The following is a 13,215-nucleotide window of genomic DNA, read 5'->3' as shown; positions in this document are numbered from 1 at the left end:
ATTTTTTCGTATCTTTCACACATTCTCTATAGAGGAAATATAATAATAGATTTAGTTATCCAATTAAAGTTGACTCATACTGATTTAGAATTTTTTGATAGTTCTCTGGATTTATTTATCTTTTGGTCTTTGGTATGGATATATAGACCCTGTTAGGCTGTTGTAAAATAGCCCAAAGTTGGTAATGGTACATTTTTTCGTATCTTTCACACGTTCTGTATAGAGGAAATATAATAATAGGTTTGGTTATCCAATTAAAGTTGACTCGTACCGATTTAGGATATTTTAATAGTTCTCTGGATTTATTTATCTTTTGGTCTTTAGTATGGATATAAAGACCCCGTTGTAAGACTTTTGTAAAATAGTCCAAAGTTGATGTAGGTAAATGTTTTCGTATAATAATAGCTTTTGCTATTCGATTAAAGTAAAGCACAATTAAAGTTGACTCGTATTAAGTCTCGACTGTAAAGCGTCTCGTTAAAACCTCTGATAGGGTCTCTTCCAAAGCTTTTAGGCTCATTTGAAGCTAACAGACATTAGACTACGCAGCTTTTAATCCTTTTAATCCTTCGGATGTGTTCCTATTAGTTAGAGTGATCTGTGTCAAGGTAGAGAATAACGGAGCTGTGCTAGCCAACCTATAATATTGGGAATGACTCACTGCCATTTTGGAAAATCAAGTAGTACGTTATCTTTTAATTGTCTAACTATGAAGCTTCGAATAAACAAATTTTATTCTTTAATTTTAATTGTTCCATCACGTAGAATCACCCTTTCCTTGCTTGCATTATCGATACTGGGTCACCCTGTGTAGAAAGCAGAGGGTTCACCAAGAATTTGCGAGAAACCTCGAACCTGTTTGATTCCCTTTAGTGGTGAATGCGTAAACGGTGGTCGCCACAGAGTTAAGAAGGTCAAGGTATGCTTCCTCCGACTTACTAAAACTCGGCAATCTTCATCGGAGAAGCTTCGTCGTTGCCTCAAAGGTCATCCGACGGCTTCATCGCTGCGCAATGGCGCGTTACGCGAAATGGCCACGAGTGGCGCATTTTCACGCTCTTGCAATCCGAGTGAACGTCGAGAGGACATCGTGAAACGATCCGAGCCGCTCGTCACGTTTTGATGCTTCTCTACGATCGGCGCGAGAAGAGTAAACTCGCGGGAGTAGAACGATCATACTTGACACGTTGTAAATAAGGGAGCAGCTATCCTCGCGCAGAGATCTTCTCGGTTCTTATGCTAATGGCTGCCACCTCCGCGGCCCGCTCTCTCGCCCAACACGCTTCGAACCGATTAATGCCGGTCGCTCCGCTCAGCGGAGATCTATCGTGCAACACGCGAGTCCGTGTAATACCTTCGTGGCCTTTCGATCAACGCGGCTACTGGCCGGGATCGATGGATCCTCGAGTCGATAAACTCGGACGGAATGTCACGCGCGCTCGTCGATGTCTGCCAACCTCCCCAACATGGCATTCCGCGACTCCAATGTCTAGTCTGCGCGAAATTTCGCTGGAATTTGGGTAGATTATTCGCACTTACCAAACGGGGACTGGTAACGCAGCTCAATTATCGCTCAAGATTTACAAAATTTCGAGGGAGTATGGTGATTTTCGATATCATGAGGGATCGAATCAAAATGGTGGTGACATACGGTAGAAGATCGTGATGGAAGGGATGAAATTGGTGGCAGAATATTTATTGGATTACCGTAAAGCATTTGCTAGAGATAATCGTATTAAAGAATCCAGCGAACATAATTTGCAGCATTCCACGATTCTCTTATTCATCGTCGCGAAATTTCGCTGGAATTTGGGCAGGTTATTCGCACTTACTGAACGGGAGCTGGTAACACAGCTCAATTATCGCTGAAAATTTACAAAATTTCGTAGGATTATGAAGGTCTTCGACATCCTGAAGGATCGAATCAAAATGGTGGTGACACCTAGTAAAAGATCACGGTCAAAGGGATGAAATCGACGGCAGAATGTTTGTTGGATTACCGTAAAGCATTTGTTGAAGATGATCGTATTAAAGAATCCAGCGAACATAATTTGCAGCATTCCACGATTTTGTTATTCATCCTGACGAAATTTCGTCGGAATTTGGAGCTGGTAGCACAGCTCAATTATCGCTCAAAAGTTACAAAATTTCGAGGGAGTATGTAGATTTTCGATATCATGAGGGATCGAATTAAAATAATGGTGACACCCTGTAGAAGATCACGGTCGAAGGGATGAAATTGAGAGCAGGATAGTTGTTGGATTACCTTAAAGTATTTTCTGGAGATGATGGTATTAAAGAATCCAGCGAACATAATTTGCAGCATTCCACGATTTTGTTATTCATCCTGACGAAATTTCGTCGGAATTTGGAACTGGTAACACAGCTCAATTATCGCTGAAGATTTCCAAAGTTTCCAGAATTTCCAGAGGTTGTAGAGATTTTCGACATCCCGAAGGATCGAATCAAAATGGCGGTGACACCCCATGGAAATAACTGCGCGAAGCAAGCCATCTCGAATTATTTATGGAAAGGTCACAATATATTGTTACAGATCTTAGAATTCTTCTTCTACGAATTCGATCGCTAGATTTCCGAAGATTTGCAATGAATAGTAATTGAATTAGTTTAACTCTATTAAACGTTGACAACTCTACTCTCTGAACTTCGCTGGAAGACACTCCTTTTGTATAATCAACACCCGCGATTGTTATTTGCCCGAACATTCTGAAAGGTGCTGGATTACTCTGAAGAGATTATCATAGGGGGATTAAATAAACGAAGGCACTGTATCCGATTTTACTAGAGTTTTATCCCTCTTGAAAATTCTCCAACCTCGTCAACAACTAACTGACAGCATTTGCCAGCCCTGGTCCAACGTGTCATGGTCCGCGCGTCCTCGAGTCATGGGGGGTAGTCGTAAAATCATAAACCAGGCCCCCATTGACTCGGGACCCTTGCCATCACTGTCGTAGAAAAGTGTCATTTTTCGTTAGTATACGTCCCTATAACTCTTTTCCAGAATCTTTTACGATTCACTCTTATTACTTAACCGAGTACAAGATGGACATGAGAAACTCGTAGCAATATATTTTGTCACACGTTTCATTTTATGAACCAAAGATATTCGATCCCGCAGTAACCCTCCACTCAGTTCCATTTCTCCTCCTCTCCTTTCTCTCCTTCACAAAATTCATCCGGAATTTGGGTATCGTACACTCGTAAAACAATTATTCGAATTCGCTAAAGCTTAAAACCCAGAACCCAAAACCCAAAACTCAAAGTCCATTGCTATCAGACACCTCAGATTGTCCAAGATCTCCAGAATCGCGAGGGGTTTCGAGATTTTCGACGTCCACGCGTTCCACGAATATCCAGGACGCCTGGGATTCCCGAAGGATCGAATGGAAAGGACATCGCGTGGCGCGGAAGTGTGAAGGAGAGTGCTGCGAGCGATTATCGTAAAGCACTCGTCGATCTTGTTAAATTATCCGACTAGTCTATATCGCAGCGCGCACCGTGATCAAAATTGTTCGTCATTAATGGTACTACGCGGCGCCGGTGGCCTTAAAACGGCGTCGTAAATCATGCGAGCACGCTGCGTTATATACACGTAGCATACGCAAGTATTATGCCAAGGAGTGGAACAAACGGGCTGCTGCTGTACCGATCATATCTCGTGGCAGCTGCAGCAGCGCCGAAGAATGCACCGGGACCAAACGAGAGATCGTCGAATGGCCCCCGCGTGTTCCACCCCTGGCCATTTCTCTGTTTACCCAAACGCTGGCCTGAGACTCGACAGGGTTAAGTATAACGTGGATGTTGGTCGAGGAATGGGAACTTGGTCCTCTGGTTCGCCGGCTGCAGTTTGGCCGACATCCGCTGCAGCGTATATATAAGCGACGCGTGAACCTGCGAATTTCTTATTTGCGAATACTGGATGGTGGGACTTAAAATTAGACGCATCTCTGGCATACTTCGCGCTCAGAAGCTACGTGATCCGATCCGAGAAGCCGAGAGTGTTGCGTAACTACGAATATTTCATGGTGGTCGAATCTACTGCCTCTGGGCACACAGTGTTTGCTTATGATCGTTTGTTAGGAGGTATCTCGATTTCGCAGGTAACGAAGGTAATCGCAGGCTAAAAGCATAGATTATAATCTTTCTGGTCACGATGAATTTTCCACGCAGGATGGTGAACCATTTTGCTGAAGAATTAAATTCGTGTTTAAGTTTCCAGATTTAATTTGTTAGCAATAAATCTGACGTCTTGACTTTAACAATTTCTCCCAAGGTATTTCGATTTTGAAAATAATGAAGGTAATCGCAGGCTAAGGATAAAGTATAGGTTATGTAATCTTTTTGGTCGCGATGAATTTTGTATGCAGGGTGGTGAACCATTTTGCTGAAGAATTAAATTCGTGTTTAAGTTTCCAAATTTAATTTATTAGCGATAAATCTGCCGTCTTAACTTTAATAATTTGTTGCCAGGTATCTCGATATTGTAGATAATGAAGGTAACCGCAGACTAACAGTAAGATATAGGTTATGTGATCCTTTTGGTCTCCGTGAATTTTGCATGCAGAGTGGTGAATTATTTTGTTGAAAAGTTAAATTCTTATTTAAGTTTGTAAATTTAATTTGTTAACGATAAATCTGCCGTCTTGACTTTAACAATTTGTTAACAAGTATCTCGATTTTGGAGATAATAAAGGTACTCACAGGTTAAAAGAAAGGTATAGGTTATGTAATCTTTTTGGTCACGATGAATTTTGCACGCAGGGTGGTGAACCATTTTACTGAAGAATTAAATTCGTGTTTAAGTTTCCAGACTTAATTTGTTAACAATAAATCTGTCGTCTTGACTTTAACAATTTCTTCCAAGGTATTTCGATTTTGAAAATAATGAAGGTAATCGCAGGTTAAGGGTAAAGTATAGGTTATGTAATCTTTTTGGTCGCGATGAATTTTGTATGCAGGGTGGTGAACCATTTTGCTGAAGAATTAAATTCGTGTTTAAGTTTCCAAATTTAATTTGCTAGCGATAAATCTGCCGTCTTGACTTTAATAATTTGTTGCCAGGTATTTCGATTTTGAAAATAATGAAGGTAATCGCAGGCTAAGGGTAAAGTATAGGTTATGTAATCTTTTTGGTCACGATGAATTTTCCACGCAGGGTGGTGAACCATTTTGCTGAAAAATTAAATTCTTGAAGTTTCCAAATTTAATTTATTAACGATAAATCTGCCGTCTTGACTTCAACAATTTGTTATCAGGTATCTCGATTTTGGAGCAGGCTAAAGGTAAGATATAGGTTATGTAATCTTTTTGGTCACCGTGAATTTTGCATGCAGAGTGGTGAACCATTTTGCTGAAGAATTAAATTCGTGTTTAAGTTTACAAATTTAATTTGTTAACGATAAATCTGCCATCTTGACTTTAACAATTTGTTGCGAGGTATCTCGAATTCAGAGGTAATAGAGGTAATCCCAAGCTAAGGGTGAGGTATATATTATGAAATTCTTTAGGTCTCGATGAATTTTAAAAATTAAATTCGTTTAAGTTTCGAAGTTTAATTTGTTAATAATAAATCTATCACTTTGACTTTAAGCATTTATTAGCAGTTATCATAATTTTGGTGATAATCGCAGGCTATCGAAATCTTTTCTTAATATATTTCCACTATGCTTCTTCTCCTTTCGTTTCTACGTCCACTAATCATTCGACCGGTTCCGGTAAATTTGGCCTTAACTAAGGACGACGAGTTATCTCGTCACGCGATGTTTTAGACGTAATAATTCATTTTCCTAACGATTCTCTGCCCACTGAGGGTACTTCTATATTCGTATCAGCCACGCGTTACTTTACTCTTCCATTAGCTATCATTAGTCAAATCATCCTTGAAATTTCCTAGAAACGTCTGTGAACGAAGCAGCTTCTGAGTCGCATAATTGACAAATTAAATTGCAAATCTTCCTATACAGTGTCTGTAAAAATATCACGCTGACCTTTTCACCGCTTATTTCGTGCCACTACCCCGTATATCTCGCAACGCAGTGCGCACAAGTAATCTTTCCGTAGGACAAAGACGAAATTGAAATAAAGAGTGACGGTGGCAAGGGCCCGAAAACCTGGGCGGAAACCGAGGTGCAACGCCTGAGGTCTTGGTGGCAGCGCGAAGAAAATGTTGGCAGGAAAAAAAGGGAAGAAAACGGCATGGTTGCCGGTGTAGGATGGCTTGCTCGACGGTCGTAATCGTATCTTACGAGTTATACAACTCGTACCTAGTTACCGTCCCCATAAATCTTGGCAAAAATTCAAGAGAGGGTGTACCACGATTTATGGAATTAGCGGTGTAATATTTTATAGCCGCCGGGCGAAAAGATTGCCAGACTCGAACAAACGTTGGTCGATCTTAGGGGTGTTACGACGTAATTTCATGACACGATAGCATTTAAAAAAAGAAAAAAAAAAAGAAAAATTCCTTTATTTGATAAAGAAAATATAGTTCCACGGTGTCTCCCCCGGTGATACCGGGGGAAATTATTTTTCGACATCGGCTCAAGAACGTCCCATTACCTCGCATGATCTATCACAACGCTCCCGACCTATGGTAAGCGTATCATGAACGGTACATTAAGTGTTTCTAAGTGAAACGGGAGGTGAAATTTAAATTTCAAACTTTGAAATTCTGTATGAGACAAATAGTAGAGCCTGTATATTTGACAATACCTAACCTGGGCTGATCAGGTACTATAATCAAATGGTATTGTCCCTACCACATAATGATTAGGTAATAATGAGATGAGAGAATTGAATCTTCGGGAAGCCTAAAGTATTATAAAATTTTGGGACTTGAAACAAGTCCCAAAATCTTGAAATAAGTCAATTATGCGTGCATTTAAATAGGAACCCCAAAGTATCTCTCCTCTTCGTAATTTCCATTTATTTACAGTAGCACTGTCAATTTTCCGAGGTCAAATTTTTACAATTTAAGATCATCGAAATTTTTCTAAATGACTCCCTCCAATTTTTTCTTCTAGTGAAGTGTATATTTCTTACAACACGTAAATCCCTGACACCGAAACTTTAAAAAAAAAATGATAATCGTTTAAAAGAAGGAAGAAAATTGTGTTCGGTAGTACAAGCGAATTTTGTATAAATTTATATACATTTTTACCGCCACGTGGGAGTCACTGCGTAAACCCGTCGGTGATTACGATCGATTTGCAATTCTTCGAGTGTCGCAGATTCAAATTCCCGCAGCCTCCGAAACGGAGGAAATGAATTTTCTGCGCCATCGGTCGTCAGGTGGGGCGTGAAACACGGTAAAAGGATGACCGTGGAGCACCGTTAGACTACTCTCGTCTTTATTTGCTCTCCGAATTCATAACCTCCGAGGAAGATAAGTCACGATGGCGTCTCGAGGAAAGCCTGGCACGGAGGATCACGACGGCCCCCCAGTGGCGAAGGGAAAGGGCGCCGCGTTCGCGGGCGACGTCGGTGTCCCTCGAAGAATTCCAGAAAACCTGTCCAAACGAGGCTTTCGAGAGTTTTAAGGCCGACGAGGGACGAATGTCGCGCATAGTTAGCGGCCAGCCCCGAGGAACAGACGAGATCCAGCGGTCCTCTAATAAGACGCTCTTTTATTTTCGGTTCCACTCGATCGAACCCAAGATGGCCCTGTTACGGTGCTCAGGACGCTGCTTCTTCCCGGCCACGCCGCGTCCATTGTGTTCCTCGCGCTTTTGTCTCCGTTCGACAGCCATCTCGCGATTCCTCGCGATCCAATCGACCACCCAGGCTCCAACCAGCGGAAATCGCGCGACGAAATTGCCTTTCGACGATGGCGCTTGGTCTCATACTCGCGGAGTAGATCTTACGAGCTTCACTCCACGACTGAACACATCCCCGCTGTTCGAAGCTCGTGCATACGTAAATAATGCTCACCGGAACACGTCATAAATATTCCATCGCGAATACTAATCGTAAATTACGCTCGCTATCCTATGCAGACAGGGATGCAGCGCGGGACATCTTTGCTCCTCCACTTTGCTGTCACAGACTTCGTATTAGCAGTGAAGCCGTCATGGTGGTCTAAATGATCGTTTCGAAACTTTCACTCGAAATTACGAAATTATCGTCTCGGTCGCATACTTTCAGCGATTTTTCTTCCGATGTTGAATGACGAATGGATTTTAAGCGATTATCAGCACGAATGGCGAGTGTTCGAGAGATTTTTTGGACACTTGGCGACTCAGGGTATGAAAGCATAGCGTATATGGGAGAAGAAAGAATGCTTAGTGATAGAAAAGTCGATTTTTCTTCCGATATTCGCGGGTAGCATCGAAAATATCTTTGTCAACTGGATCTCGAGTGACTGTCGACACGAATGACGAGTGTTCGGGAGGATTCATGCTAGATCATCAATTGCACGAGGAGCGAATGAGCGACTATGTACGTGAATTTTTTGGACACTTGGCGATGGATGCATGGTATGGACGTATAGTATATGTGGCAGAAGAAAGAATGCTCAGTGACAGAGAAACCAATACTTCTGTCGGCATAGACAGGTAGCATTGGAGGCATCTCTAGCGAATGGATCTTGTACAATTGTCAGTGCAAGTAACAGGTGCTCGAGAGAATTCGTGCTAGATCATCGGTTGCGCGAGGAGCAAATGAGTGTCAACTATTCGTATGAATATTTTGGATACTTAGCGACGCATTGTATGAACGTATAGTATACATGAGAGAGAAAAGAATGCTCGGTAATAGAAAAGCCGATTTTTCTTGCAATATACGCGAATACCATCGAAAATATCTCGGACGAATAGCTCTAGAGCAATTGTCAGCACGAATGACAAATGCTCGAGAGGATTCACATTAGATCATCGGTTGAATGAAGTGCAAATGATCGTCTAGCGTGCACGTGGATTTTTTGGACACTTGGAAGCATATATATTATATATGGCAGAGGAAAGAATACTCGGTAATAGAAAAGCCGATTTTTCTTTCAATATACGCGAATACCATCGAAGATATCTCGGACGAATGGCTCTAGAGCAATTGTCAGCACGAATGACAAATTCTCGAGAGGATTCACATTAGATCATCGGTTGAATGAAGTGCAAATGATCGTCTAGCGTGCACGTGGATTTTTTGGACACTTGGAAGCATATATATTATATATGGCAGAGGAAAGAATACTCGGTAATAGAAAAGCCAATTTTTCTTTCAATATACGCGAATACCATCGAAGATATCACGGACGAATGGCTCTAAAGCAATTATCAGCACGAATGACGAGTGTTCTAGAGGATTGGTATTAGATCTTGCAATTAGTCTAGCATACACGTGGATTTTTTGGACGCGTGTAGCATATATCAGCCGTCCACTGCACAAATCGATTAACTCCACCTTTTAAAAAATCTTAAATACAAGAAGTTATGACTGTACCAAGTGCTTCGACACTTGGTTTTAAGATTTTTCAAAACGTGGAGTTAATCGATTTGTGCAATGAACGGCGGCTGATATGGAAGAGGAAAGATTGCTAAACGATGGAAAAGCAGCAGTTCTTGGTGCTTCCACAATCTCCATCGCACAGATCAGATGGAGGAAAATTTTCCAGGCAATTAGCAGCGGTACCGCGCGAGATGTCGCGACATGGCGACTTCCGTGGGCATAGGTTAATGGCCAGGAGCGTTGTCTAGGAACTTGGCCGTTGCATGGGTGCAGTTCGCACTGCCCACGTACTGCACATTCCTCGATACCGTAAATATCGCGCGTCCACCGATATTTACGTCCACGTTGCCCGTATATTTCCCGCTGCCTTGCACCGGTGCTCTCCCGTGGGAGAGGCGATCGGCGTCGCGACCGCGATGTCACTGGTACAAAAATTCCACGGAATCAAGGCTACCGGGGGAGGGAAAAAAGGCGGAAAAAATAGGAAAAATGTACGGGACAGAGAGAGAAAGAGAGAGAGGCGGAGAATCGTGAGGGGAGAGAGAAAAAAGATAGATAAATCGTGGGTTATCGACGACGTTCCACGCTGTGTAGCAGCTGTTCGTGGGCGGCGACCGTATCTGCTGGTGGAATTGAGCGGAGTTCGAGCCTCGGCTTCGATGGAAGCCACTGCCCGGAAGATCTGGCCGATCGTGGTATCGTTTCCCGTATCCTCGACTCCACGGAAACGAGGACTCGACTTGGACGAGTTAATTAGACCCGGGAGGTATCGGCGAGCTTTTCGCGCCGACACTTGGGCCGTATATCCTCCGGGAAAACCGAGAACGATCGTGCGAATACGCTCGTGCACGATAGGCGACAGTGCGATAGCACGTGCTGGGTGTTTCTGGATGCTGCGAAAGCTGAGAGATGGGAGTACCTCGATATGGGAATCGCGCGGTTATAAATCGGGCTTGAATTTACTTGAGTACGATAGTATCGCGTGATACCGGTGGTAAAAATATTTTCTCAAAAATCAACCAAATCGATCAAATTTGAGCTCTTGCAATCGACGATTTTTTGGGTTAAAGAAGAGTAAGAGTCCAAAAATTTTGTGCAGCAGTAAGTAAGAAATCGTATAATAATTAACACGAAGAATTATTTCATTTCGATACAATGAAAAGATTATAGAATGATTGCGAACCGTGGACAATAACCTAAAACAGAGTCAAGTAGAGGGAAGAGTGGAACAAACATGTAGCACTCTAAAATAGGCGACTCGAGAACTAAGTTAGTATTAAGATTACCAATTAGGTTAAATTTAGTATGATAAGTTCTAAGGATGAGTGGGGTAACAAAATTGTAAGACCAAGTTTCTTTTCTAGGCCCCAGAAGCTGAAAATAAAATTTATATATATATTTCATTTCGATGCCTTGCACGCCATTACATTATCTTAAATTTGACATATTAATGAACATCGATCTTCGAAATTTTATAAAATGACAACTGAAGGTAGTCTCTCCAGTACAAAGGGTTAACTCATTGCACTCGACGATTTTTTGGCTAGAGAAGAGTAGAAATTCAAAGATTTTCTACTAAAAAAGTACTAAAAAATATTTTTGAGCAGTAAATAAATTGTATAATAATATAATTGTAGAATTATTTGATTTCAATACCTCGTACACTGTTGCGTTACATTAACCACTTGCGGTGGAAAGACGTGCCACGTACGTCGAGATGCTTCTGTTACCGAAACACCAGCGACGTGTTACACGCGTTGTCAGGCGATTGTTGCAGAAAGAGAAATGACGTGCGTGGCACGTCAACTGTTAATGAAATTCTTTACCGAGGCACAGTTTCTGCTTGCACTTCATCAGTTGATGCGTCTTTATATTCTCTTCTGGAGCCCCCCGAACGCTGCCTGAGCGCGCCCCGAAGTGATTTGCACTCGACTGTGAATTTCTTTGCACCACAAGTGGTTAAATTTCATATATTAATTAATATCTATCTTCCAAATTTTATGAAATGGTGACTGAAGCTCACCTCTCGAGTGCAGAGGGTTAATATTGGTCTTGGACTTGGCTCACGAGAGTACATGAGACACCTCAACGTGAAATTGGTACAAATTTGTTCAAAAAGATACACCGTGTGCTCTTCTACCAAAAATAAAAAGAAGAAATATTTATTTCTCTTGGAATTTGAATAATAAAGTAACACAGGTCACCGTTTATTCATGTAAATCACGTATTTACTCGCTATAAGGTCATCACACTGACATGTCTTATAGTCTACAAATCAGTAGACATGACATCGAGTGGTGACAAAAGCCTAACGTGAAATCAAGGATACAGTTCCCTACTGATCGACCATATTGCTTTCTCGATTCTCCAATAATTTCACACGGAAACTCCTTTAAAATTTGGACACACGTACACCATGAAGTTAGCCTCGAGAAACCTCAAATCTCTCAGCGTGCATCATCGTTTCGTCAGGGCGTAACGGGCTCAGGGTGAGATACAATTAGCCGAAAAATTGCTGACTCGGTGCAGAGGTGTATTCCTCGATGAGAACAGATCGGTAGACCCGGTGGAACGCGTAGATGCGAGAGGAAGAAGGCGTTGAGCCTTTCGCGTTTCGCCATCCGCGCATCCCGGCGAGAAACGCGCGGTGAGTAATTAAAGGTTAACAGCGTTCGGTGCTTGAACGTGGATTTATTTCTGTTTCAGTTGTCTGGACTGGTGGTGGGCGGAATCGGTATCTGGACGGTGATTTCGAAGCACAGCTACGTGTCTCTGATGACGACCTCGACGTACCCGACGCTGGCCTATGCTCTGGTCATCGCAGGTGTCCTGGCCGTGGTCGGTAGCTGGCTCGGATGCGGCGGCGTGACGTCTGAAAACAGATGCGTTCTTCTCATAGTGAGTATTGTGAATTTCATACGGTTCATCAGTTGTTTACATATTTACAGGTGCAAAATTCAAATTCAAAGGTCTCCTGAGCTAATGATCTTTTAATATGAACAGGTCGATATTTTAATTGGAAAGAATATCGAGGTGCATCGACTGATGCGATGAAAAATATATAATTGCATTTAAAACACTAGGTTTACTTCGAATTTCACGAGGAAAATTACGAGGACTATTTACTTATTTATTTATTTATTAAACAGGAAAACCCATTAAAATACAAAGAAAATGAACGCATGTGCAGTTTAAAATAGAACCACGGCAAACATCCAGAAAAACACCAAAAAATTCTATTACTTGACTATTATTATTTGCTAAGGAAATGATTCGACATATAGGATCGGTATTTGAGAATCGTCACAGGCCAGGATGGTTAGGTTAGGTTAGGTAAATGCTCTTATTTACATTTAAATAAAAATAATTTCTATTAATACGATAAGTTTTATATAAATATATCTCATAGCTTATAGTGTTTAATTATGTCGCTTTTTAAGTTACGTTTTAAAGAAAATGTCGACCTAAAGTTGGTAAACCTAGTGTTAACGACACCTTCGTATTTTCTCTACTAAACCACCTACAAGAAATCTAGTACCATCAAAGTGTGGTCCCCTCGAAACTTTTCAAATCCGTGAAAATTCAACATTTACTTAATTATATAATGATAATTATTATTATATAAGACAATTAAACATTTTTCGGTATATAGATAAAATAGGAGTGTTTAAATAATTAGTAGACTTTGAATAAACGTAATTCACGGTTTGGTGGCTCTGATGCACTGTGCGATCTCTGTTGTACGCCAGTCCA

General features: G+C 41.5%; 1 protein-coding gene across 1 annotated transcript in view; it reads left to right on the top strand.

The window, feature by feature from the left end:
* LOC108547464 (uncharacterized) overlaps window positions 1-12,360 on the top strand; it is a gene marked incomplete at its 3' end in the record, with an annotated part of 36,179 nt that extends 23,819 nt beyond the window's left edge. Inside the window, exon 3 of the mRNA XM_017899995.1 lies at window positions 12,169-12,360. Within this exon, the coding sequence (XP_017755484.1) occupies window positions 12,169-12,360 (192 nt within the window). The remainder of the gene's footprint in view (window positions 1-12,168) is intronic.
* Between the last annotated feature and the right edge of the window lie 855 nt (window positions 12,361-13,215).

The sequence above is a fragment of the Eufriesea mexicana genome, unplaced genomic scaffold (assembly GCF_001483705.2).
Source record: "Eufriesea mexicana isolate 0111107269 unplaced genomic scaffold, ASM148370v2 scaffold1046, whole genome shotgun sequence".
NCBI lineage: Eukaryota > Metazoa > Arthropoda > Insecta > Hymenoptera > Apidae > Eufriesea > Eufriesea mexicana.
The sequence above is the reverse complement of the archived record's forward strand: the minus strand, read 5'-3'. Positions and strand labels throughout refer to the sequence as shown.